This window comes from Hirundo rustica, chromosome 2 (assembly GCF_015227805.2).
Source record: "Hirundo rustica isolate bHirRus1 chromosome 2, bHirRus1.pri.v3, whole genome shotgun sequence".
Classification (NCBI taxonomy): domain Eukaryota; kingdom Metazoa; phylum Chordata; class Aves; order Passeriformes; family Hirundinidae; genus Hirundo; species Hirundo rustica.
This window is the reverse complement of record NC_053451.1, coordinates 108,606,109-108,631,120: the sequence shown is the minus strand read 5'-3', so window position 1 is coordinate 108,631,120 and position 25,012 is coordinate 108,606,109. Positions and strand designations below refer to the sequence as shown.

General features: G+C 35.3%; 1 protein-coding gene across 7 annotated transcripts in view; it reads left to right on the top strand.

Annotated features, from left to right (window-relative positions):
* DMD (dystrophin) overlaps window positions 1-25,012 on the top strand; it is a 1,060,860-nt gene that overhangs the window by 806,682 nt on the left and 229,166 nt on the right. For all 7 annotated transcript variants that reach the window (XM_040088691.2, XM_040088709.2, XM_040088718.2 and 4 more), the window contains one exon: window positions 14,527-14,716. In XM_040088691.2, coding sequence (XP_039944625.2) covers window positions 14,527-14,716 — 190 coding nt within the window. The remainder of the gene's footprint in view (window positions 1-14,526; window positions 14,717-25,012) is intronic.

The window sequence follows — 25,012 nt, the reverse complement described above, 5'->3', positions numbered from 1 at the left end:
AGACATGAAGAGACACTGCTTCTTTACAATGATGATGTTATGCTGAAGCTTGATATTTACACCAGTTTAGCAATGGATTCTATTTTAAAATTGCAAAGTATGGTGGAAAATATTGCAATTGTAGGTCAATTCTTTTGTTTTGTGAGAGATGTTGCCTTTATCTTTGTTGCCTGCACTATTTGAAGAAGAAATTCTCAGTCTAGATGTTTGTCAGCTGCTGCCTTTGAGAACTTCTCCTGGTAAGAAATCTTTAAGGGCTTAAGTGCTTTTACTTCATTAGTAAAACTGGTCACACTAAATGGAAGTGAATCTCTGCAGTCTGAAGTGTCACAGTTGAGATTACGTCAAGGACCAAATAATTTTATATGTCAACATGTTTATTCTGAAGAACTAATATAACTCTGTTGACTATTATTTTGAATAAAGCAGATAAAGTTTTCAAAAAAGCATTTAATCTGGAACTATTGTGAAAAGTCTGAATTTTATATGGCGTCCTCATGTCTTTCTTATTAGAGAAGTGGGCATAAGAAGCCTTTTGTTTTCATGAAACTAATTTGTCAGTAAAGCACTCCAAACTTCTCAGAAGTTATTCTCTAGCTGAGTTAGCAAACTCTAAAGAAAAACTCTGTATTTGCTGCTTGTGATGAAAAATGTTAATCCTTTTGTGTTTCGAATATGGATATCTATAAAGCTACCTAAGAGTTGTTTTCCTAAAAGATTTAATTATTTTTTGCTTACCTTTATTTTAACATTCTCTTGCCTTTATTTTGAATCATCAGGCAAGGGCTCTAAGAAGGGGGGGAATGGCAAGATTTAGATGCTTTGATTTTAATTTGTTATGTTATTTGGTTTATGCTTTACTTATATAATTTCTTAATATATCCATTTTTAAAAGCACAACTAAAAAGCCATTTGTTGCAGCAGGATTATTTTATGATAATAAATAAAAGAAAGGCAATGCATTTGAAAGACATTTTACTAACTGCCTACAATATCAAGCAAATATTTAGGTACAAAATATAATATCAATCTTACCTGCAATGACATCAGTTAACAATGCTTTGCTATTTTTTCTTCCTGATATTTCTCAGGATTATGACATTTTATCACGTATAAGGAAAAAAAAAAAAAATTGTGAAAAGAAGTAAATGAAGCTGCCAGATGAAGCTCATGTAATCAGGAGATCCAGAAAGTCAACTTAACTGCTTAGTTCTCGACTCGGCTGACAGCACTTTTTGTGCAGTGCTGATGTCACATCCAAGATGAGAATTCAATTGGCGGTAGTGAATGTTTTTTGTATAATTTTTGAGAGGATAGTCTTGGATATGCTTTCAAAATGCTGGTAGGATACACTGAAAAGGCAATGTTACCCAGAATACTGTGTGATTCTATGGATCCTTGTTACTTAAGGGATGAGTTTCTTAAAAGTTTTAGCATGAGTCTAAAGAAACTAAATTTTCCCACATAGGTCATCTGTAGGTCTGCTAAGTCCTCCCACAAACTAACAAAAATTACCTCAGAGCAAAAAGTGTTGCTGTTTTTAAATTAAATGGCTGGGGTTTTTTTCTGTTCCACAAGGGATTTGCTCAGATTTCTAGACATCATGAATTCAGCTCATTGAGAGCTTAGTTTTTTTGGGTTTTAAATCACAGAATCACAGAATATTCTGAGGTATGGTACCCACAGAGATCATCCAGTCCAGCTCTTAAGTGAATGGTCCATACAGGAATGGAACCCGCGACCTTGGTGTTACTAGCACCATGCTCTAACCTGTAAGTGTTAATGATTTAATCGTACACAATTTAAAGAGAGAATAGGACTGGCATCTTGCAGTGAGTCCAGTTTCCAATAGTGTTAGCAAGTTATCAACAGAAACTAAGTGGGAAACACATTTAGAAGACCGTTCCTTACTGCTTAGACACTTGGTATTTCACTTTCTTCTTTTCCTTATTCTTGGTTTTTATTTGGTCTTGATTAAAACAAAATTCTGTTTCTTTACTCCTTTCTGTTGAGAATGAGGAAAGTTCTGGTGTTAAAGGGAAATTCAACTGGACAACATCATTAAATAGTTTAAGGAACAGAATTCTAAAGGGAGACCAGTTTTATGGCCAGACGAATCATAACTGAAGCTTAATGTAGGCATATCAAAGAAATGCTCTATTTCAGAAATCTTCCTCTTTTGCATATGCAGAAGATGCAGGAGGAGTAAGGTACTAAGGAAGAGTAAGTTTTATTTGTGAAAGAACAGAAATGTCAATTTTTGTTCCCATCCCATAAGAAAATTAAGACAAATGTATTGTTCTTTCTCTTAAAGGTGAGATTTCCTGAAGTAATTAGAAAATTTTAGTTTCTGTTTGAACAAGAACAAAAGCTAATGCTCTGTGCCCTGAAAGTCTAACCTTAAATCTATTTCCTATTAGTCTGTAGATAAATTAACAAACTATAGCAAACTGATTATTGCTCTCATCCAAAGCTCATAGAACAAATGAATGTCTTTCCCTTCTCCTCAATAGACTTCTTATCAGGCTTCATGTCCTTTAAAACAAACTAAACAGAAATTAATAAAGCTGATGGACTAGCAGACTGACAGGAAAAGGAATTTGACCTTAGTTGTCATGTTTTGTTTGCATTGTTATTCTTGTGATAGCTTTTTTTTTTTTCTTTCTTTTTTTTTCCCCTGGTGTTTTCCCTGTATTTTTGTATTTCTTCAGCTGCTGTGCAGGCAATTTAAGATTTCCCCTCACTGGCTTGTCAGTCATGCTTGAAACTGAGGATTATTCAGTCTGCTATTAAATGCTTCATCTCTTTATGGAAGTTACCACCAAATGTGTCAAGTTGACAACAGAAATGCTTGCCTTTTTTTGTGTGGCTATTGTTTAGCTATGACTGAAATTTCAATCACATTTTTTTTTTTATATAAAGTCACAAATAAATCAACAAATAACAAGTCCCCATTATTCCTGATTAGGATCAGTGGCTCAAGAGGCTGATGGTCTGGGCGTGACTCTTGCTAACCAAGGCAGAGTTCTGGGCAAGTGGCAACACAGGGGCAGATCGGAAAGCAGTAGAATTAGCTGTGTGGTTTGCTTGTGTTTCCAAAAATAGGCATGATGAGAAATCACTGAGGAGAGGTGAGATTCCACTGGTAGTTCTTGAGGATAGAGTATTTATGGTGTATCTGATACAGGTGCATAAAATGGGAAACAGTAAGTAAGCAAGAGAATTTGTGAAAAGGAAAAGATTATGTTGTATGCTCATGTTCTTTGTCATCCAGTATCAATTACATTTTGACCAATAACCCAAACTTAACTGACATATTATTATTATTATTATTTATTATTATTATTTTATTATTCCCTGACAAATTTTAAAAATGTAGAGCACTTCCCAGCTACTAAGCATTGCATTTCCTGCAAACATTAAAAAACCATTATCTTCTGCAAATGATAGGAAATAATAGCTCTTGGAGCTATCACACTAGCTGGCATTTCTGCAGGTTCTTCCTTTGTGCAAGATACATAATCAATTTCATATCTGAGATATATCTGTTTAAGCACAGTAGTGCCTTGTGGCAATGCATTATATGGGTCCACTTCATGGTATTATTTTTATCTGTTTAAAATGTGCCATCTATTTCTGAGATTCCATTTATTTAATTGACACAGTGTATGGTAAAAGCAATGTTTTGTGAAGTGCCTAAAGGTCCAAGCTTGCAAACACCCGGTTCCCACTTTCTGCATTTTATCTTGGTATTGTTATATGTTTGCTATTGTCCTTATTTACTTTTCTTTTTTTAATTATTATATATTATATGTTTTTCTTTTTTTAATTCACATCAAATTAGAGTCTAATTTTATGTTGGGATTTTTTAAATCTATGTTGGATGCATTTTATATACCCACAGACTTAAAACCTGAAAAACATGATGCTGTTCCTTATCAGTAATGGTAAACAGTTCCAAAATTTCCATGAATTCTTGGTGCTTGAAGGATGTCTGAGGTTGATGCTTCAACTATGTTAATTAATTACTAGCAATGTCAATTGATGAATCATATACCTTTACTGATTCCAAGAAGTTAGATTTATTTTTGAGGTAGTTTACCTGTAAGTTTTTCAGTGAGGATTTGCTTCAAGGAATGGGAGGCAGCTCTTCCAGAGCTTGTTTGCTCTTTTTTTCCTGTGGAAACAGCAGCAGAATACACTTGTGAAATAAGATAGCACTAAGAAATCATAGCTCAAATCTGCCTTTGGTGACACCCTCCCTTTTTATACTGTTCTGACCTCTTGGAGCTGTGGACATTTGTCACTGTTATTTCTTTTGATGTTGGGGAAAAGTAGAAGTATGGAATGTATTTATTAAATTTTGCTTTAGCTAAATTCTTTTTCCCATCATGTCAGTGTTTTTATGTCTGATATTACTCTTCTTTCTGCTGGCTGGGGCAAGGCACCAAGCCCAGGCTTGGGATAGTGAGTTAAAGATAGACATAAATAGTTACAGCTTTCATTTTTACTATATTTCACGTGCTAATATGAATTAGAACCTTCATCAAGCTGTTGGTCTTGATTTAAAATATTGAATTTCTTCAAGGCTACAGCTAGTTCAGAGCCCGCCAGATCATACTGCGTCTAAATATTCCTTGTAGTATCTGTTGTTTTGAACGCATCTATTTAATCTTTCTGCTATCATATTGCTGGTGATGTTTTGTTGGTTTGTTTTTTTTTCCATCTGGAATTATTCAAATTCTTCTGTGTTTGACTAATCTGAATAAATTTGCCATTTTGCTCTTCATACCTTTTTCCCAGTGGTTCATTGCTGCACTTAATACCACCTTTACTACTCCCTTGCAAAAGGCTCCTAATGCTCAGGTGTGAACATTATTTACATTGACTGCATTTTATACTCTCAATCTCAGTTTTGTTTTATTCAAGAGTTTCTGTAACAAAACTTTGCATCCTTGACTTGACTCCCAAATAGCTGCTTGTAAAGAGGTTATGATATACTTTATGGATTTCTTTGCGTAAGCTGAAGTAAAGCTGAATCACCAGTTAAAGTGAAGAATGCACCAGTTATGTGTTCATTTCCATGATTACAATTTGGAAAATGGTTTGAGAACAGGTAGACATATGTTACAGAAAGGAAATGCATCTCTTCCAAATTTGGATAAATTATCTGTAATATGTAGAAGATACTTGCATGGCAGTGAGTACAAAATGATAGTTCTCAAGCCAAATCAAGGATCTTTTTGAGGTAAACACCTGACAACTATTTCAAAAATCATTAAGAAGGAAGGGAAAATTGCAAATCATGCACTACTTAAGAGAAAGATTTGGATGACTCTGCCAGAATTGCCTGTGAGCACACGAAGTTTCAGGTATATCCATCTTTGGCTTGTCTCTTCATAGCAGGATAGTCAGACTTCCTCACTCCCAGAATTAGAGCTTTGGTGTATTTATTCTCTCTCCACTCTGTTAAATGGTCCAGAATTGTTGTTTGAAGGGTTATGATTTCTTCTGCTAAGAATTTTTGTCTTTGAAATTCATCCAAAAAAGAATTGTGGTAGAACTATCAGAACTGTTCCCTTCAAAGTCAGCTGAAGGTTAGCCATTCATCCTCAGTGGAGTTAGGATTTTCTCTGTAAGGCTTTCGTATCAAACACGTACTGAAGTACTGAGCTGAGAGAGTTGAACACCATCTGAATTTGCTGAACTGGGCTCAGAAAATTCACTACTTAATTATTTATTTATATTTGCATGTTCCTGAGGAACAGAACTAGGGCTGTAATTTCTTTCCATGCTATTGAATCTGCATAGTAATAAATTATTAGTATTTCTCTATAGTCTCATATAACCTCTGGTTGTTGTTCCTGATGTTTTACCATATTTCTGCAGCAGACCTATTTTAATCAGATTTAGGGGAAAACTTATTCTATATTTCAGTTTTCCATCGGAGTCTGAAACCTTCTGAAGAGTAAAAAAAAATTAAATGTATAAGATATGGAATGGTTCTTTGCAAATAATATATTTTAATTAGATTTTATAAATATAAGAGGCAGTAGGCAGACTGCCTTCTTTCCTTCTTACTCAGATGCTAACCAGTTTTGGTTACCTGCTGTTTCTGACCTGAATTTTACAGAGCTGTTTCTTTGTTGTTGTTGTGGGGGTTTTTTTTGTTTGTTTGTTTTGTTTTGTTTTTGTTGTTGTTGTTTGTTTTTGTTTTGTTTTGTTGTTGTTTGGTTTTGGTTTTGGGTTTTTTTTTTTTTTTTTCTAGTTAGCATTTTATGCTTCTTAAAATATGTTAACAGAATACATGTTTTAAAATAATTGAGTCAATCTGATCTGTCAGCATCTTTGTGTAATGTGAGTACTACTTGAGGCCCATGTTTTAGAAGGGAAAAGATAATGTGTGTGTCTATCTAAGTGTTTATTTAGTGTTATTTAATAGGAGGCATAGTTCAGTAAGAACTGTAAGTGCTGCCAGACAAGTTTTCCAGCCTGGGAATTGAGGCTTCTCTCTCTTGCATGGTAGTAAATCACTTTTTTGCTAGGCCATGGAGTTCAGCCCTCAGAGGCTGATGCTCCAAATGAAAACTACACTAACAGTTTAATAGTATCCTTTGTGAGCCCTAATTGATTTCATGTAATGCCATCAGTGCATTTCACAGTCTTATTAAATCTAGTTGTTTCTGCAGTAAGTGAGGCTAAGGAAACAAGTGCCTTTAGAATATAATTAATTTCATAATCAGTTTTAATTATATTTCACTGTCTTAGAAAGCAAATATTTTATCTTACTAAATTGCATCTGAGTAATTAATATGCTGTTTATTAAATGGTATCATTGACTGCCTTGGAATTTTGAAAAATGGCATGTTTTAGAATGCAAGAAAAACTTAATTCTATGTGTTATAGACCATGAAGTATGAAGAAGACAAACATAATAATAATATTTTTTGTTTCTTTTGGTAGAATAAGAGACTTGTTTTGTGTGTTTGGTTTAAGTTTCAATTTCAGAAATTATTCCTTTTCTGACTTCTCTCTTCAGTGGAAGTAATGGAATTATTAAATATTGTCTTCCCGTGCCTTACTGGGGCATTACTTGAATTATACAAGGATTAGACTGGAATCTGTTCTGTGAGTTCAGAGAACTGAGGGGAGGGGTGTTGCTGGGTTGTTTGTTCTGTTCAATTTTGGTTTGGTTGTTTTTGGTTTTGTTGTTGTTTTTTTAAAATTACTTTTTTTTTTAACTTATTCAGTGGTTTAAGATACTTGCTTAAAATTTTGATTGAGAGCTATTTAGAAAAGCCTCTGGAGTGAATCAATCAGAATATTATTCTGTGTCTATAATTTTTTTTTAATGATGTCTCTTATGTCTGTGATTGTTGAGTGTTGTTCAGATTCCCTTCTCTTTCACCTGGTAACAGTTATGGATCAATCAATCTGAAAACTATTTACTTAAATGAAAATTTATCAGGAGATTTAATATCACAAATAAACTGTTTTCAATAGCATTAAAGATGACCTGTAATTGATTGTAATTGCAAAGGAATCCCCTTGGTTTCATTAATGATTCTTCTGTAGCTCACTATGTAAATGTGATAATCTATGGTTATGACAAATATAGAGAAGATGTACACATCTCTCTCGCTTTTTTTTTTTTTTTTAATCCCATTAAGAGACCTTTTAGGAATGTAGGATCCCATAAGTAAATGGAGTTTAAGAAGAGACAGAAATTATTTTTAAAAAGGTTGATGAGAAGTTTTCTTACCGGATTACACAGATGCCTTTGTGCTGATGTTGTCAGGTGCTTAATTAAAAAGGGCTTGTTTAAAGGTCCTATGCAGAAGTTCATATATGTGATTTCTCAGGGGGTGATATTTCCTTTTTTAGCCACTCTTACCAGTCTCACAAAAAAAAGATGTAGAACAGATAGGGTATTAATATCCAAAGCTGATCTGAAACATTATGGATAAATGGATAAAGACAGAGTTTGGGGTGTTTGGGTGGTTTGGTGTTGGTTTTTGGTTTTTTTTTGTTGTTGTTGTTTGTTTGTTTTTGGGTGGGTTTGTGTGTGTGTGTGTGGTATTTTTCCCCTCTCTTTTTGCTATTCAATATCTATTGTACTTTAAAAAGAAATGTTGGGGGAAAACAATCTAAATTCAAAAATATGTCTTCAAATTGATTTAGTATCTTTGGTAACAAAGAAAGTAGTTCAAAGGAAAGTGTTTGGATAAGGGTTGATAATTTTTGTTATTTTCATAAAAATCATGGATATTTCAAGAAGGTCTGTGAGAGATATAAGACTAAAAACAAGCCAGCCTATGAATAGTAGCAAAAGAAATCACTTCCACTCTCTTGCTGCATCCCTTTTCCTAAGTACAGAAACACCAGAAACATATTTTCTTGTTTTGAAGAGATTTCTAGTATAAAAACTGTTCAGGAAAAATGACTTGCATTTTGCTTAGTCGAGTGAGTAGGTGTTCATTGAAACATTTCCCCCTTTGTCTCAGATTTTTAAGATTTTTAAGGAAAGACAAACTATGGGCTTATCACTATGATCAGGAGATGTTTTAGAATGTTCTAATTTCTGTATCTGAAGAAAGTGTCGTCATTTAGGAAACTGTGATGGCCAGGGAAGGGGCATGACTGTCCGTATGAAGACATTCTGAGTTCCAGTCACAGTATGGGGACACTGAGGGCTTTTGTTCTTCCTTCCTGCAGAAGTAAAGAGAGTCAGCAGAGATCTGCCTTTGTGTGTTTATTCCGGACCAGCTGTTGCACTTAATCTCTCTGTACGCCCAATTACATCTGGAATTTAAAATTACACCACTGGTTATTCATTTGTTATAAATACGGATAGTGCAGCCAAGACAGAGATGCCCTTCAGCTAATCTGAAGACACCAAGTCAGCTCTCAGGCAGTAGATCAAGTTGTTGAGAAATTAATGTAAGGCAGAGAGAGGTAAGGCCAGCAACTCAGAACCACTTGTTCACTTTCCTACAGTGGGAAGAAGGATTGGAAAGAAAAGCTAAATCTCCTGGGCTGAGATAAGAACAATTTAATAATTGGGGGGGGGGGGTTGGGTTTGTAATCATACTGAATATGCTACTAATATTAGTATTAATTGTAGCTATAAAGAGAGAGAGGCAGTAACAGAACCCAAGAGAGCCAAGTGATGCACATTACGATTGCTCACCGCCTGCTGACTGATACCCAGCCAATTCCCAAGCCTGTCTTTAGAGTACAAAATTCTGTACCAGTGCACCAAAGCTTCCCTGGTTCCTCACTCAGAATAATGAGAGATAAGGGCCTGTGGATATATGTCAGCTACATGTGAACACTGATCTCAAGTGGTTTAGATGTTGGTGTTGTAGCTCTAAGTTTGGTTACAATTTGAGGCTTTATAGTCATTTGCAACAAAATTATTTCAGAGGTAGAGTTGCGCACAGGTGCGCAATCTCCAGTAATGTAGGATCAACTTTGTTAAGAACATTTTCCAACAAGCCAGACAACATAGTGATAGTAGGACATACGTTTGCATATATAAAGATCACTCAAAAAAATTATATCCACATCCACATGCCAGTAATCTACAGTAGACAAAACCTAGTACCTCTGTTCAGATGGCCAGACTAAAAGGCACATTTATGCAGAAGTGTTACTGGAAAAATCCTAAGTGTCCTTTCCCATGGTGTTAAGCTAGTTAACATCCAGAAAAACACAGGAAAGCAGTACTTAAAATGCTGTCTCAATGTAGTTTTCCCCACTGAATACTGTATCAGGCACACCAGAGTTAATCTGCACATTCAACACTTACTAGCATATATTAATAACTTTAACTGGCACTCTAGAATATAGTACCTAGATTCTGAAAGAAATTTCCTCTAACCAGCAGTCCCCAAATTAATGAATATGATTTATTTTGGATTTGCATTTCAAAATTGTATCAATAATAGTTATTTTAAGAATTTAATTTTCGTATCAGTGATATCTCTCTCTGTGTTCCAGTTTTATCTGAGGTTAAATTATTCTACCTCTTTGATGGGTTCTTTATCAGTCCAAGTTAAAGCAGCTGAAGAAGAGTTACCAGTGAGAGTTTAAATTTATTTAGTAGTAAAAATTAAATATTCCAATAAAGCTTTGCAATTGTTCCTTTTTTGTATTGGTAGAAGGAATGTAAACCTCATGAAAAAGTTGCAACCTTTTTCTAGAATTAACAGGAAGATGCCTGTAGTTCAAATTCTCTGTCATTGTTGGCAGAATATAGGAAATTCAGGTGACTTTTTAAATTTTATTTTTTATTTTATGGAACTGTACTTTTAGAAAAGAGAAAATACAATTAGAGAGAGAGAGAATCACATGAACTATAGAAGTAAAACCGTTTCCTGATGGTTTGTCAGCCAGTAGTCCAGGATATTTTATTTTATATCTCAGCGAGATAACTTTAGATCACTACAGTCTGCAGATGCAAGTGTGATTTAGTGATCTATCGAACACTGAATGATACAGAGTTGCTTTACTCTTATTGCTCTTAAAGAAATACCTGGGGAACAGAAATGTGTTAGTTTGAGCTCTGCACTTACTGCATGTCCTGTTATCTGAGCATCTCAAAGCTTTCTTCACACACACCCTCGCAATGTATCTCGTACTGTGAATAAGCATTGCAATTTGAAATACACAGATACTCCTAAAATGTGGATGATTCCTTCCAAATTATGTAGCAAACACTACAGTTGAAGAAAAATCTGATATTGACATTTGCAGAGCCTCCAGAAGCACTGTATTCCTTGTGTTGTATGGGATTGGGTGGTGCTAAATAAACCACTCCTGAGGTAATTTCAATCACAGAATCACAGAGCATTCTGCAAAGATAACTTAATTTTCCCCTCCACTTCTTCACAAACATCTGTATATTGCTATGTTTAAAAAATGTTAGCTTTGAAAGTTCTCAGCACAACAGTAATGTCCTGAAACAAAGGCTGGTAACTTTCCTTTTGTGTGTGTGTGTTTTGTTTTTTTTTCTTTTTTCTTTTTTTTTCTTTTTAATACTTAAAAACATCTTCCTGGCAGTATAAATGTACACACATTTCTTGACTCATATCCTCTGACATGCCACCATTATCCCCTCAACTCAAAACCTTCAGCTGACACATACTTAAAAGAGTATCATAACTTCTGTCCTGCAACAAAGCTCACAGGACAGATAGAGCTGGTGAGTCCACTGTCACTGATACCACTAGCTCCTAAAAATCAGATTTACAGGGATGGTTGGGGACCAGCTTGCATACTTTTAGTCTTAAAAAAAAATTAAAGCTTGTAAAAAATTAAAATTGTCTAAGTTATAGGTGATTTACTGTTCTAGTCAGGAGAAATAGTTTACTCTGACCTTGACCTGGTACAACAGATGTTAATAGGCCAGGGAGGAGAAACTGAATTCCAGAAATGCTGTGTCCATGGTTTATAGAGGAAGTTCAAGTTTCTTGTCCTCTGGCTGTCTAGATGAAAATAAAATTAATTCCACCTTTAATGTTTCTTCTTTGAATAAGAACCTTTTGGCGATATACTCTATGATTATTTTTACATCATAATATAACAGATTAAATCATGATTATTCCATTAAAATATTACTTTAAAAATATTATTATTTTTTAGTATTTTAGGAGTATTTGTAGGTTTTGTACTGTGTAGTTTTCCCTTTACACTTAAATGTAGTTCTGGTTACTTGATTTTATTTTCTTACTGTTTACACTCACTATGAAATTAAACATACCTGGATAATACAGACTAAAGAGAAAGCATCTTGATTTTGGTTTTGTGCAATAATGTCTTGCTCAATATACATATTTCTTTAACCCCTATGATTCTGTGCAATTTAGCAAAAGCTGGATTGGATGCTCAGTTGTATTCTTCATGTTTAGACCTTCATTTCACATTGTAACTTCATACTTTTGTAGTGAGAGAGCCAAGCAGAGTGAAGTTTATTGATATGCTGCAGAACAGTCAATGAAGCTTAATGCTTATTGCACGTTAGCTGTACCAAAATCTAAAATGCAAAGTACTCTCTATTTTCTGGTGGATTTATTAGTATGCTTGTAGATAAGAAACGCATTTCTGTAGACTGAAAGAACTGTGTGCTGTAAGATTTCTGTGCATCATAGAAGTGCCAGAAGATTCTTCATGATAAAACTTCATTCTTTGCCCATTTGCAAAGATGCTACATTTTTTCATGAAGTCTGAGAGTTTCTCTAAAATACAAATTTTGACTTTGAGTAATCCTTCAAACTGCTCTCCCTTTGAGTATATTTTTCATATCTGTTCTTGTGGGTTTTGGTGGGGTTTTTTTTGGTTTTTGTTTTTTTTTAAAATCTGTGTATTTGCAGAATGTTATTATCAGAGTATTGCTATGTATTTATAGGAATCCAGGTGTACAATAGTTAAAAATCTGCCTTTCATGTTATGAGGGAACTGCATGAGAAAAAAAAAAAATGTTTTATGTGATTCTGCAAAGGCTATTAACTACCATGCTGCACACTGTAAATTGAATTAGAATAATGCTATAAAGCATATTTTAGAAATGTGCTCTGCAGAACCGGAAAAAAATACATTTAGTTCAGCAATTGTTTTCCATTTCCAAGTTGTGTTGAGTAAATGTAATGCTGGTTTTGAGCTAAAAGTGGTAAATAGGTCAATACAGTATTTTCCAGGTAAAAGATTTTCTGTGTCTTATTATCTTTTAATGTATATTGCCAGAATATTTAGGTGCAATTTCTATGTGATTATTCTTTATATTTAAAAAAAGAACAGCAAATTCTTTCATTGCAGTTATCTGAAACTTGAAGAGTAGCCTAAACACAAGCCATGTTTATGCCCACGTAGAATAAAGCCGGGAAGGAGATCATGTTGACTATTCTGCAGCTGAGTGTTTCCTACTGACAGCCCCTGGGGACACATTTTAATGCAGGCTAAGCAGTGCTGTGATGTGGAGAGTTCCTGTAGGTGGCAACAGGTGCAACTTAGGTAAAAATCCAGTCCGTTTTTAAGCTTAAAAAAAAAAAAAAAAAAAAAAAAGACGGATGAGTTTGTAGCGAGGCATTCAATTGCTTTCTCAGTTTTTGAATGAAAAATAAGTCTTTTTTTAATAAAAATGATTGGGAAAAGCAAATAAGATGTCAAAGGATTAAAAATATAACAGAAATATGGCAGTTGTTGTGACATTATTCTCTCAGGGAGGATATTTTTTCCTGTAATGGTTGTCCTTTACTGTACTCTGACTGACTTTTTCTGTTCTTACCATCCTCTGCTGCAGTTTAACTGTGTGCTTGTCAAAAACACATTAAGTCAGTGCCACTTGGCAAAACTTGTGGTTGGTTTGTTTTTCTTTTCTTGCTTCCACTAGTGAGCAGGGGTTTATGGTAATATCATTACTTACCGAGGAGTACAACCACTTCATGACAGGCAACAGGATCAGAAAGAGAGATCAGCACTTGGAAATTTCATGACCTCCTCTAATTAATTACAATTTGAGAAACTGTATCTGCTAGAATCTGGTGTCCTAGTTTCTCCCTAAATAACTAGGCAGGAAATCTATTGAGATACATGAAGACCACCCCAGATGTGTAAACTTACCACAGGTGTGCATCAAAGTGCATTCATTCCACTTGAAGTAATGCACATCACCAAGTGACCTTACTAATTATTTTCAGAGCTTAAAAACTTATTTAGGTATCACATTGATGTTAAACAATTATGCATGTAATACAATAGGTGAGTAACCTCGACAGATTTGTGTTAATAAACAATGTCATACTTAGCTTCTCATGTTTCTAAATCCATATTTTGCTCAAGTTCAAAGCAAATAAATCAGTGAGTACATGACACCTACATTGAATATGAATGCTGATATAACACAGGTCTGCTTTAATGTTTTTTTCAGCACCAGAGTTGCTGAAATCTTTAGGGTTCTTTCCTAATCTGAGTTACAACTTCCCCAAGGATAAGATAGCCCTTATCTTTAAAAATTGTATTTTATCCTGTAACTGATAGAGATCACCTTTGATATTTTTCACATTCAAATTGAAAATAAAATAATAATCATAATTGGGAAAAAAAAAAAACAAAACAGTGTTTCAAGTCATGAAAATTAATCATCAAATTTATCATATCATGCAGTGGTCAGGAACTGTTTTGTGAGTTCTAAAAATAAACAAATATTTCCACTGCAGTGTAAGAAAATAATGTTTTCTTAAAACAAACCAGGGAATTACTTCTGAATTTCAATTGTGCATATTTTAGGCATAGTACTTTGAAAGTACTTTGTTTAGTTTTGTATCCATGGATTCCACTTACTACTTTTCAGGTGAAAGTATAAAAAAAAGAACCCTACCTGCCAAACATACGGTGCAAGTTCTGTAGCTAATGTATCAGCAAACTTACCAAAGTACATGAAAAATATTTAGTGTGTCTTTGTCGTATTTTGATTAAGGTTTGTTTTCTTCCAAAGAGCGCTGTATTTGATTATTTGTACTTGTGCAGGGTTGGTGAACGTGAAGCAGCTCTGGAATCAGCCCTAAGAATGTTGCAGCAATTCTACCTGGATCTCGAAAAGTTCCTTGCTTGGCTCACGGAAGCTGAGACAACTGCAAATGTCCTGCAGGATGCTACACACAAAGAAAAGACACTAGAGGATGCCAAAGTGGTTCGGGACCTCATGAAACAGTGGCAGGTAAGCCAAGCACTTCAGTATAGAGGCATTTGACAAACATGAGAGTTTATCAAGCATATCTGATATTTATAGAAGTTATATAATTTGTATCAAGTTTATTCTTTGTAGCTTAACTGAATGAGTTTTTCTCCATTACTTTCAAATACATGAGAAATGGTAATTTGGTAGTCTATTATCAACACGCTCCATTGCGGTAATAAAAAGAGATAATGATGCAAATTTTCATAGTAAATGCCTGGACAGTTCTCATACAGTTATTTCCCTCTGGGGGAAAAAAAAAAAAAAAAAAAAAAAAAAGAAACCTTTAAGAGAGATAATATTGTATTTAGTGTTCCAGAGAAGCCTAAAGAGAAAGAAAATTAATTAGTTGAGATGGTGCTATTGAACTATGTTGTTATACTCCATTGTGTTTTCTTCACTACAGTTTTTGAGAGGAATACTGATATGTCTGCTTGAGGTCTTAAATTTCTTAAATATGAGGTTGATCGGCTGTTTGGAAGGCAGGAGCCTTTATTCCTGTATTGATAGAATCATATAATAGTTTAGGCTGGAAAAGACCTTTAATATCATCAAGTCAACCATTAACCCAGAACTGCCAAGGCCATCACTAAACCATGTCCTCAAGTGCCACATCTACTCATCTTTTAGTAGCTCCAGGGATGGTGACTCAGCCACTGCCCTGGGCAGCCTCTTTCAGAGATCAGTGACATTTTCAGTGAAGAAAAAATTCTTGCATTCACTCATAGTGCGTGATTTTTATGTTGACAGGAAGCTCAAAACTGGAGATTTAAGGCACTGGATACTCTATGCTTTAGTTTATTTATTGATGAAAAGCATACTGTGAAAAATTCAGTTCTAAGTGATTGAAAAAAAAAAAAATACTAAATTTATGTAACAGTTCAAGAATTCTTAGCTGTAAAATAAATTAATTTATTATGATGTACTCATATTTTCAGTAGTCATAACCCAGTGCTCTCAGTGTATCAAGTCTTTATTGTGAAAGCTTTTTGTTCAAGCAGGTACATTTTCCTGATAGTGATGTAAATATTGTCTATATATTTGCTAAAAAATGGGTAATGGGGCACAGTTTTATCAATAGAACAATTTTTATGATGTCAGCTGAATGATCAGTAAAGAGAATGTGGCTTTTCATTCTGTTTCTCAGGTATTGCTGCATTGATTCTCCAGGCTTCACACCCTGATGTGGGTGATCTCTCTCACAACTCACTTTGATGTATAAAGATGAAAAGCAAAAACATGACCTAAATGTGTAGTTTGCACACAGTTTATGAATATAAAAGATTCAGACACAAAGGAGCTTTACTAAGTCACAGAAGTCTCAGAAGTATGTATATTTATGTTCTTTGTGGAAAGGCGTTATTGCTCACTAGTCCATACAATCACCCACGTAAAACATAAATAGTGATAAGCCTTTTTTTTAAACTCTGTATTGTGGGTCAGAAATATGCTTACCCTACATAACACATCAGGTAATGACTGGATTCCAAGAAAGTCACTATGTCAATTAGACATGTATCAAAACAGAAATATTCAAATACAGTCCATGTCCTTAATATAGTTTGTTATCATCCAGTATGTGCAGTAAAACTGCAAGCCCTGCCCCAGCATTAGGATTCTTTTTTAGAAAAAATCCTAAATGCTTTCAGTCAGGATTAGAATTTTCCAACTCACTTTATTTTTCCCCCATATAAAGTCTTTTTTTTTTTTCCTTTTCTCACCAACCAGGCTGAATACAGATCCTAGGACGTAAAAGAAAATGATGTTTTCTGATTAAAGATCAGTGTCTCACGAGTCTTTGGAAAGAAACTTTGAGTCCATGCGTTTATTAGAATGCATAGAAGTTATGGTCAAATATAACAAATGGATTTAGATTTGCAGTCTCTGTCTCGCTCTTTATGCAGTTCCATAGAATGGGACAATGTGAAAATAGTCACTAGGACACTTGAAATGTTACCATTCTGTTTTAATCTGATATTTTCAACCACTAGGTGTAAACCAGTGTTTTGATAAATAATTCTACACAAATAATGAAAAAACTAAGTTTTTGAGCTCAGTAGTATCCTTGTATCCTTGTCACTACAGATGTTTATCTCACTTACAGTGATCCATTGGTTTTCTGCTTTACACTCTCAGACTTTATCTTATTTCTTTAAACAATTAGGAAACAAATGACTTGCTGTACAGAAACTTTTTATATAGAAGCAGTTGCTTGTCTAGGAAAATCTCAGGTTTTAAGCATTTTTCATCCTTTTCATGTTCAGAAACCATTAACTCAATTGTCACTAATAAAGATTAATCTTTCCTTAGTAGTTAGCAGTTCATTCAGTAGCAGAAGGAGAAAGGTGAGTCTTATATAGCTGCACATTCTAATTACCCAATGATGTAATTATATTAAAATGTTGCATTATAAACACCCTATTTGTTTGTACAAGCATGTATTTGCATGCATCATTTGTCTGAACTGACAGCAGTGTAATAGTTGAGGTGATTCACACAGTTAGAATACTTTCTGGAGAATTTTCGAGGATACAAACGCATTACTCCAAGGAGTCGTGTAATTATGTGCTGCTTTTTTTTTTTTTCCTAGCTGAAATACATCATGCATCCTCCTGAGGCCTGGTTTGTTAAGTAACCATATGAGAGAGATGAAAATTAATTTCACTTTCTGCTTTCATACTTCTAGTGATACAAACTCTCAGCTGTGTTAATTATAATTGTGGGTTGGTTTACATGACACCAGGCCTGCTGGTGACAGATGGGGTACACGTGTCCCAAAGGGGGAAAAGGATCTTTGCACAGGAGTTATCAGGGTTTAGTGAAGGGTAAACTGGATTTGAAGGGAGAAAGATAAAAAACCAGGCTCACTTGAGATAAGCCTGGGGAGAGCACATTTGGGGGATCGTGTGCTAGCGAGGTGCTTTGTTCTGACAACTCAGTGGAGGTAGGGGCTGGAGATCCACGTGACTGCAAAGACACAAGAGTTATTGATGCGTTAGACACCATGCAAGCACCTGAGTGGTCATACAGAAATTAGAGGTTCTCCCTGCAGAAAGGTGGGGGGGATCAATAGCCCAAAATCCACTTGCACCGGTGCACACAGCGGGGACAATCAACAGGAGGAGCTGGAACCCATTGGGCGGCTGGAAAACCATGGCACAGTTGCCATCACAGAGATATGATGACGTGCATGCCTGGAGTGTGCAGTGGATGGCTGTAAATTCCTCAGAAGAAATAGGCAGGGAAGGAGAGGTGGTCTGAGTGTTTTCACTGTCTACAGCTTGATGCTAGTGACAACGGGTTGAGCGTTTATGATTAAAAATCAGGGGAAGGACAACAAGGCAGATATTCTGGTGGGAGTCTGTTATAGACCTCCCACCAGGATGAAGAGAAAGAGGAAATATTCTATAAGCAAATGGGTGAAGTCTCATAGTCACTAGACCTTTTTCTCATGAGGAACTTCAGCTTACCAGATTTCCTCTGGAAATGCAGAAACACAGCAGAGAAGGAGCTGTCTAGGAGGTTCCTGGATTGAGTGAAAGAGAACGTCCCATCATTCTCCTGGAGAAACCAGCTTCTCATGTCTTGGACGGGTGTGCCCTTTGCTGGGTAAAACACTGGCTGTGGGGCTGGGCTCAGGGAGTGGTGGGGAGTGGAGTCACATCCAGCTGGGGGTTGTTCCCCAGGGCTCAGACTTGGGGCCAGTCCTGTTTTCTGTGGAGTGACTGACGGAGCTGGGCATGTTTAACTTGGAGAAAAGGAGGCTCAGGTTTTCAGCTGAAAGTAGATTATAGCAGGATGGAAGTTGGTCTCCTCCTAAGAAGAAATGGCTTCACATCCTCCTAAGAAGAAATGGCTTCAAGTTGTGCCTGGCTATGCTTAAATTTGGTATTAGGAAAACGTTTCTCATAGTAAAAGTTGTCAAATTTTGGAACAAGCACTGGCTTCCCAGGGAAGTAGCTGAGTCGCAATCCCTCGATCCCATGTCACTTGGGGATGTGGTGTTACGTTAATGGTTGGACTTGATTATTTTTGAGGTTCTTTCCAACCTTAAGAATTCTATGATTGTATGAAGTACTTTTCTGGTCCGTCTTTTTAACAATAATCGTATGTGACACTTTATGCAGCTTATGTGATATTAGATACAATTTTGAAGCTAGTGTGGATTTATCCTGTTACTTTATGAATGCAATCAGTTAATATTAAGCCTGTAGATGAATATAATCACAGATTTTTTCACTGAAATCTGATGAAGAATACTGCATGTGACACCTAGGTAAACAGTAACTGGAGAATGCTTTTGGACTATATACACAGCTTACAAAATGTTTCTGAAATAATCTATTATGACTGACAAATTATTGGTAGTATAGACCTGACTAAAAGTATGCCAGAATATGATAAATGAAGCAAAGTTAATGCTTTGGCATGAAATACATAGCAGATTTGTTTTTATTGCCACCTTCATGCTCACTTAGCCTATAACCTAAGTAGTTTTCCATTAGAGGCAGGAGTTTTGCTGCTCATAATATGAAAAATGTGCAGTGCCTCAAGTTATACCTCAGAATATACAGTATGGGCAGTACCCTTATTTTCTCACAGTGTTGTTTTTATTTAAAACAAATAACATGAACAGCAGGTAAGGCACTCTTGTCCCTTCTATTCCTATCAATACTTCAAAGGTGCTCACTTATTTTTAAGGTGTCCAGGCAGCTGTTTTTTACAGTACTAAAAAGTTGACATAGATACATATTCCTGAACCTATCTTATCAGGATAGGTTCTTTGAGAGAGAAAACATTGTTTCCAAAGTTATTTCAAATATAATTTGTACATAGTTGTCCAGCACAGTTCATTTGTGACATGATCTATGCATTAGACTGTGAATCTCACTAAAATAGAAGTGAGAATGTATCTGTAATGTTCTTGCTCATTTCAATTGAATTTACAAAAAAAAAAAAAATTTCAAGTACTTCCATTCTCTGTTCTGAAACACTTTGTCACACTCCATGCTGAAATACTTTTTCAGTCACTTCTGCTTACAACTGTTCCCTGAAAACTTTAAAAATAATAGATCATCTTCTTCCCTTACTTTTTTTTTTTTTTTTTTTTTTTTTTTTTTTTTTTTAAGTTTAGTTCTCCATTTTTGCCTGTAATATTAACTTGTTTCCAATTCTAAAACAGAATCTGTTCCATAGTACCTGGAATAGAGTAGCAGCTGTCAGTGCCATATTATTCCACTCAGTAATAGAAGAGAAATTCCAAAATCTTAAGTTGTAAAACAATCTAATCTCATAAATCATCACAAAGTGGTTTTTTTTCCTCAGAGTGGATTTTTTGAAATATTGATTAATATTACTCTGAAAACACATGGTCACGAATTTTTCAGTATTGTAATTAGCAGCCATAAGGAAGGGGATTAATGTTCCTTTGTTGGCAACAGCAAATGTCAGATACTGAATACTTTCACAGGAGATTTGGGTGCTGATTCTCAGCAGGGATAATACAACTGTTCTTCTTAGCTAGATTATCAAAGAAATGTGGTCAGAAATTCAGCAATAAACTGGATAGGTGGATGTCACTGCTTTTTGTCAAGTATTTTGTTTCCATTTGTTTAGCCTGGATAGTCTGTATCATAAAAACAGAAATGTATTGCTGCTGTAGCTTGCCCATGAGTTGATGCATTAATGTGTATTCTGCTTCTGCCCTCCTGTTTCTGAACTTAGAAGTAAAAAACCCTTATCAGCATTATTATTATTTCCTTTGGGTAGTAAAAGTCTTGTTTTATCAAGATACCTAGTACTCTGGTACTAGAATGAGATGTAAGTACTCTTAAAACATCCTCATGAGAATAAACAGCTCTCAATTGTCAGAAATCTCACATATAAAATAGGTGTTTCCAAACAAGAACATAAATTTCTTCTTTTAATTTCTCCTTTGCATATATTCTCATAATCATGGTAGAAGAAAAATCTCATTTTTCAAATGTGATTTGAAACCTAGTATTTCTCACTTGGTTGATTTATGTATTTCCTCTAAAAAAGTTTATTAACCGGAGGGATGGTCCTAATTTTTCATTTGTAGATTAGCATTCAAACCCTACCAGCTTTAAACACAGGTTTTCAAACACAGGTTAGATGGGAAACCATTTGCGGCATGAAGTCTGAGGTTCTATTGTGTTGAGTAAGATTATTAGAGGAGAGCACGGGAAAATCACAAGTAGAAATGGAATAGAAAGGATAAGATGGTTTGCCATTATTCTGAGCAAGATCCAGTTCCTGCATTTTCTCCTGACCTTACCATTCCTGTAAGATGCCTCATTACTCTTTGTGTAGGCTTTTCTAAAACAGGCTCTCCCACATCCATGGAAGAGGATGGATGGACTTCCTCATAATCTTTCTAAGTGTATGTCCTGTTTCACTGTAGCCCATCAATTTGAAGTGACAGGAATTAGAATAGTGGTTACCAGAACTTTGAAGACTTCTGCCATTCCATCTTCCCATGACCATGAGCATTTACTAGTACAGTCTAATCTGCCATTTAGGTCTTCTATTCACTTTGTGTTGCTTATAGCACATTTACTTGAAAAGTGAATAATCAGTAAAAACTAGGCAAAAACCCAGTGGTAGCCTTTAATATATTCTGCTGATGAGTTTAAACGGGTATCTGTGCAATTATGCCTCCTTCCAGACCGTTCAATACACTTGGCTAAAGAGCACATAATTTTTCATTTGTGAGAGCAAATGTGTATTTTCCCGAGGCAGGTAAAAATAAAAAATGATTGTATTGTGATTATTAACATGTTAATATAAAAGGGATAAATTGTACAGTGCATAACTGAGGAAAAGTATTAATTTTGGCTTAGGGCAGATATCTTCCTGAATAGGTAAAAAGTCAGTGACCTACAAAGAATACAAATAAGGAATAAAATAAAAGTACAGCTCATTTTCAGAGAAAAGTTATACTGGCTTTGTGAAAGGTTTTTAGACAGTACTGAGAAAATTAGTTGTGTTCTAAGAAAGGCCTCCAAATTTTCCTTTTTATGAGTATATAGCTGCCATGTCACAGGTTTTCTGCAAGTGAATTTGCACTTTTTCACTCTACTAGCTGTTCTGTATATGCTCTATGCAGCAGTTGTTTACTGTAGCAACTCCCACGATCTAAATTGACAATGTTTGGCAGAAGTAACTTTTCTGTACCAAGTCAGATTTTAGACTTCCTTTCTTTCAGCTGCTGACAAGAATTTGAATCTTCTGTCAGCACAAAGTTCCACATGTTCATTTATCCTTGCATGCCACATTTTTCATTTGAATAATTTATTTTCATTAGATTCCATTTCATTTTTTAGGTTTTCTCTCTTGAGTGGATGATTTCATTTTGTTGATGTTCACCACATAAAGTGCCGTTTACCCCACGTATGAATCAAAAGACTTTTTTTGGCTGTTAGTACAGAATTGCTGTGTTTGTCTGTTTTGCAATGATTCCAGTGGCTTCATTACCTGTTATCACCGATAACATTAGCAACTTTCTGGAAAGGGACATTTGTCCTTCATTGTGGCAATGCTGTATGAAACGGTGAGGGGATTGCAAACTGGTGTTCAGGATTTTCCATTTGGTTAAAATGCATATTGTTTAAACATTTAAAAAATCCAGCCTTAAGTTATAGTTACTTATCATAGTTTTACTATATTTTGTCTCAGTAAATGTAACTAGATTTGGGCTTAACTTCTCTGAAATTTTTATAAAATAATTGTATTTTCAGAAGTTGAATAATGTAATGAAAAATGTATAGCTACTTAGTACTCTTTCTAGGGTTTATAATTGCTATTTTTGTGTTGTCAGTTCTCTGATTTTATGTATATTTTTATGGGGGGAGGTCATCTGATGATATGATGCCTACCAACTACTGTAATATAGCACTGTTGAGTTGTTTCTCATGAGATTGGGGGACATTATTTAGAGCTTATGACACTGGAAATCAGATATAAGCTCAGAATATCTATTATATAAGTTCTTCTTTTATATACTTTGTATTTATATATACATTCTATTATCCTTCATATATATTCTCATGTGTGTTTAGGCTTATACAGATAATCTGTTCACTTTGTGTTTTCAGAAATGTGAATTGTCTTTAGGTGAAGTTAGCAGGATGTGAACACTGGTGCAAGCAGACACAAGCTCTGCTGTTTGGTCCAGGTTTAATGTACTGAGTAACCAGATTTATAGGAATGCAGTACTGTCCTCTCTCCAGTGTTTTGTCTGCCTTAAAATTATTTAGGGGCCTCATAACCAGTTTGTTGTGTATCTGCCCCCTGTTCTTACTGGAATTCTTGCTGCAGGTGATGTAGAGTCAATTTCTGGCACCCACTTTTACGTGTTAATGGTGTGTGAGCTGTTTACGTTCCCACTAAGAGCTGGTGGAATCTAGAAAGTTATGCAGCTGGCCAAATGCAGTTATCCCAATTTCTTCATCTCTCTAGCAATGCGAGAACATCTGTGTTTGTACCTCCTCACACTGTGGAGGAATGTCCAAGGCCCGCTTCTGAATGTGTTTTGCTGCAGGAGATTTTGCCACTGAGCTCAGCCTGGTTGCAGTTCCTTGTCTTCCCAGTTCTGCACAAAGGATAAGAGAGAAGCACTTCCAGAGGGCAGCCTAGTCCAGCTAAGCTGGGGCTGTTTTGCTCCTGGAGAAACATATTCCTCTCCTGTGGCTTAGACAGAGCCTAGGAGAAGTAGCTAAATAACTCACTGACTACACTACCTGCCTAAACTTGGTGTAAAATATATGTGTGTTGTCTCCCTCTCTCAAGTGTGTAAATGTAGTGAGGGTTTTGTGTTTTGGGGTTTTTTTCACTTCATTTGGTGGTCTTTTACATGTTAAAGAGTCCATAATTCCATCTAGATCCTACCACTTTGTATGCTTCTAAATCATGCAATGGCCCATGAGGCAACAGGAGCAAGATGTAAACTCAGACTGCTGAGATCACTTTTCTCCAAAATGACAACCATGAATTTAGTCATAGGTAACTATGAAGATATGTGAAAATATGTCTAGAAAATTTCTTCTGCCAGATCACTTCAGGTTTTAAGCTGTGTCTTCTGCTGACCCTCCTGCCCACACCAATGTGTCATAAGTGTTGGGGTAGTGATATTAGTTTGTTTGTTTTTTCCTCTGACTCTCTGAGAAGTGTTTATGCCTGGTGTTGTTTTGGCTTGTCCTGCCTTTGCTGTCACCAGGTGGGAAAGTGTTAATGCTTTCTGTCCTTTGTGTTTCTTTTCCATATAAAATGGGTTGAAGTGTCTGCAATAACAGTAGTTTTTCATATTTACCCTTCTGTGGGGAATAACTCTTCTGAATCAGAATAGAGTGAAGAGGCTGTAGAAATGGCAGGAGAGATCAGAAATTTAGCTGTCCATTTTTGCCTCATTAAATTAGCAGCTTTTAACTGACCAGATGACACACCTAAAACAGAACACAGTATGAACACTTCTATCAGAGGAAATAATACATTACTTATCATCTTGTTATTTAGGTTGAAAATAGTATTATGCACTAAGAGTCACCAGAAGTGCTGGTATGAGAGTGCAAATGTCTGGACTCGAAATTAATATCTTCATGTCTACTGTCTGTGTAGTTGAAAAGATAATACAAAACCAAAAGAGGCCATAGGCACCAAGAAGTACGCATATTAATCAGTTCTGACAATGAACATTTTTTGTTTTCTTACTTTGTGTATTTTTTTCCATGTTAGAAGTCTTCATGGCTTATAGCAGCTTGATTGAAAAAAAAGGTGTCAGTCAAAAAGAACTTATATCAGGTTACACTGATAATTTGTTGTGAAATAAATGAATTAACCTTAAAAAGAGACTGTGCAACTTATTTTTATTAATGCCAGGATATTCATTTCTTGTATCTGATTCTGATATTAGTTTTTAGGTGAACTTTGTCGATGGAGGAAATGTGAGCACCAACTAGTAACTAAGCAGATTAAAGATAACAATTATATTCTCCCCAGAAATAGCATACATTGTCTACTACATTAAACTTACCTAATTTTAATTTCTACCTCAGTCTGCTATATTGGGCACAATTTTAATGACTTTTTTTTTTCCTTTTTCCAACTGCTTCATAGTTCAACAAAAAAGAATAGTAAGACACTTTCTAGAGGACTAAGTACAAAACCCAGAAGACTGTCACTTAATTTTATTGTTGAACTTCAAAGGTCTTTTGCTGGGAAAAGCTTACAGTTGTCTTGCTATTTTTTGTACTGGTTATA